At 47.7% G+C, this 2681-nt stretch overlaps 1 protein-coding gene across 1 annotated transcript in view; it reads left to right on the forward strand.

Annotated features, from left to right (window-relative positions):
• The first annotated feature begins 421 nt into the window (after positions 1–421).
• LOC137794532 (uncharacterized) overlaps positions 422–2681 on the forward strand; it is a 30071-nt gene continuing 27811 nt past the window's right edge. The window contains exon 1 of the mRNA XM_068591387.1: positions 422–514. Within this exon, the coding sequence (XP_068447488.1) occupies positions 422–514 (93 nt within the window). The remainder of the gene's footprint in view (positions 515–2681) is intronic.

The following is a 2681-nucleotide window of genomic DNA, read 5'->3' on the forward strand; positions in this document are numbered from 1 at the left end:
TCAGGCCGTGCACAAGTGGCCATTGTTGACGCCAAAAACGGGATTAAGGAGGGTCTTCAAGGGAATTGATTTTCATGTGAGAACAATAGTGGGGCGCAGAACACTGGGGCCTGGGTCTGAATCACACGGCCAAAGAGCTTTATGAAAAGGGGTGCGCCGCGAGCACTGAGATTAAAGCAATCAGGTTCTTTACCCCCACTCTTTTTGGATAACCCTCCTTCTCCCGCCTCCCTCTGTACCCGTCCGCTCGGCACAGTCATTTTAGCCCAAATAATGACCACAGAGAAAGCCTGTTCAAAAAGTGTGGAGGGAAAAAAAAGGCACAAGTTGTTTACTTTTCCCCACATTTCCTTTTCCACTTTGGTCTAACAAAGGTTCAAGAGCCGTCGACAGGGTGGAGGTATGTGAATCACTCTGCAGAATGTCTGAGCAGACTCTGGACACTCTGTCCAACGCTCCGAACAGCCAGGCCAAAGGCTCATCTGTGGGTATAGAGAAAAGCTGTGGGGAGTGGGTATCTGGGCTGGGAGGCGACATGGTTCTTTGGCGGGGACCAGTGTTGGGGTGAACATGACGTGTCACTGAGAAGGGATCAGGGGTTACGGATGAAAGGGACGGCCGCCTTGTCCTCTGTCTTTGGCCGACTGCGTGCAGCTGTGGGCACCATTGTGGACATGCTCATTTGCATACGTTTGGCAGGAGCTCCAGGAGGCAGCACAGGCCAAGAGGAGCGGCCCTGTTTAAAATGGAAGCAAAAGGGCGGGCAAGTAAACACCCAGTGTATGCAGATACATACCCATACATTATCTGCACTACAGCCCACACAAAATCAGTGGCCAAGAGGGAAAAAAGGCTTGTTATTCCAGTGTCAACATGTAAATATAAACAGTGGTGAGAGAGAGTGTAAGTTGTATTTCAGTGGGTGATAAGGCCATGTCACCCTTATGTCATAATGACAGAGTGAGCGACTGAAGGAGTGTGCTGCGTGGGGCTCTTGGCTGGCGGCAGAGGGGTGTGTCCTGCCCTGACTAGAGACAGGTTTATTGGGCCTGATGAGTGCTAAGCTCCTGTGCCTAGCCACAATGGAGCCTGTGATCTCCCTTTGTGGCTCATTGGGAAGCACTGGTGCGCTCGGCAGCCCCCGCTCTGTCATTAGACAGATTGTGAACAGGCTGCACAAGGCCCAGCCAGGGATGACGGAGCCACCAGCCACTTCATTAGGGGCATTATGAAGGGGACTGAAGCTTTCTTCTCTCCGCCTGTGTCCAGAATTCACAGGTCTGTTTAATCACATAATTCTCCTCAAGTGCCCCAAGGAGGCTGCAGCACAGCAAGAGCCCTTTAGACCCATGACAACTTGGAGAGATGAATTATATTCATCTTTTGGAATATCTGCAGAATAAGAGGGAATTTGATATTGGCTCGCGTTTTCTTTTTTTTCTCTCTCTCGTCTTTTTCCAACCAGCTCTTTGATGTCCTCTTGTTATTGTTGGGGGGCGTCTGTGCAACCCTCTGCTGCCGGAGCTTTGATACGCTCCGGCAGGGGTTAAGGGTTAGCGTCCAGAGGTCCAGGGCCAGGACGTCCGAACTTCTGTCTTGGAGAGGGCTGACCCCTGGACCTGAGGGTTGGTCAAAGAGTCTCCAAATTCCGCCTCCCTTTGATGGGCGCTCTTTCACAGCAGTTAATTAGCCAGGGTGGCTAAACGTTTAGCCTGGGCGTGAAAGAGTCTGGGATAGCATGTGTGTCCAAGACATTGACCGCTTTTTTTTGTGTGTCACAAGGTCTTTTGAAACAATGTGGTTCTTGGACAACTTGTTTGCATAGGATAGTGGGTGAATGCTGGAGTCTTTTCACAAGAGCTCATTCACCAGGAGGAGTTTTGAGAAGGCCTTTCTGGTAATGAAGAGAAGTCCTTGACATTTCACTCGTTGCTTCTAATCAACGACATGATTTTCTTTTTTTTCTGTGTCTTTGTTTGCGGTATGTTACAAGAATTTAAATGAAATAGAAGACCCTCTTATCCTGCAAATAGCAGTTGCAGCATGTAAATCATTTCAGGTCACCGCTACATATCTTCCTCTTATCTTCATACAGTCTTTGGGAGGCATAATACACATTTCTGAGGATGTTGCTTTCATCAAGGATCCAGTTAGTGGTCAGGGTTTCAAGTTCAATCCAATTTTCTCTTTCTTCCATTCTAACATCTTCCATAAGCAGTCATCAGCCAGACTGTCAGCCTCAGCTAACATACTTCATTCATCAGCCCCTTAATATCAGTTCTTTAGTGCTGCACGTCAGGGATAATAATTGCCTTGTTTATCAGTAGAAAAGAGCAAATGAACACTGTTTGTAAAATTTTGGCGAGGCTATACGTCTCCCTTTTTTAGTACTGGCCCTTAGTGCACAGGCCCACAATATACTGTTTTAACAGCAATAGAGCTGAATTAATACAGCAGTACATGGGGTACGTCTGCGCTTCTCACTGCTGAAGCTGTATGTACAGTAAGTCATTAAGCACCGGGGACGTATTTAAGATTTCTTTTCCTACCAAATCGTCTTTCGCCTAAGGCAACCTTCAATCATTTGCCCACAGTGCAACATCAAATAACATTTCATTTCATGTTGTTTGTCCTTCGGATAGTGGGAGGAGGGAGCCAGGTTGGGTCTGCTTGATATTGTA

Source organism: Clinocottus analis, unplaced genomic scaffold (genome assembly GCF_023055335.1).
Source record: "Clinocottus analis isolate CAN_PGR_092001 unplaced genomic scaffold, fCliAna1.0.p SCAF_10, whole genome shotgun sequence".
Lineage (NCBI taxonomy): Eukaryota > Metazoa > Chordata > Actinopteri > Perciformes > Cottidae > Clinocottus > Clinocottus analis.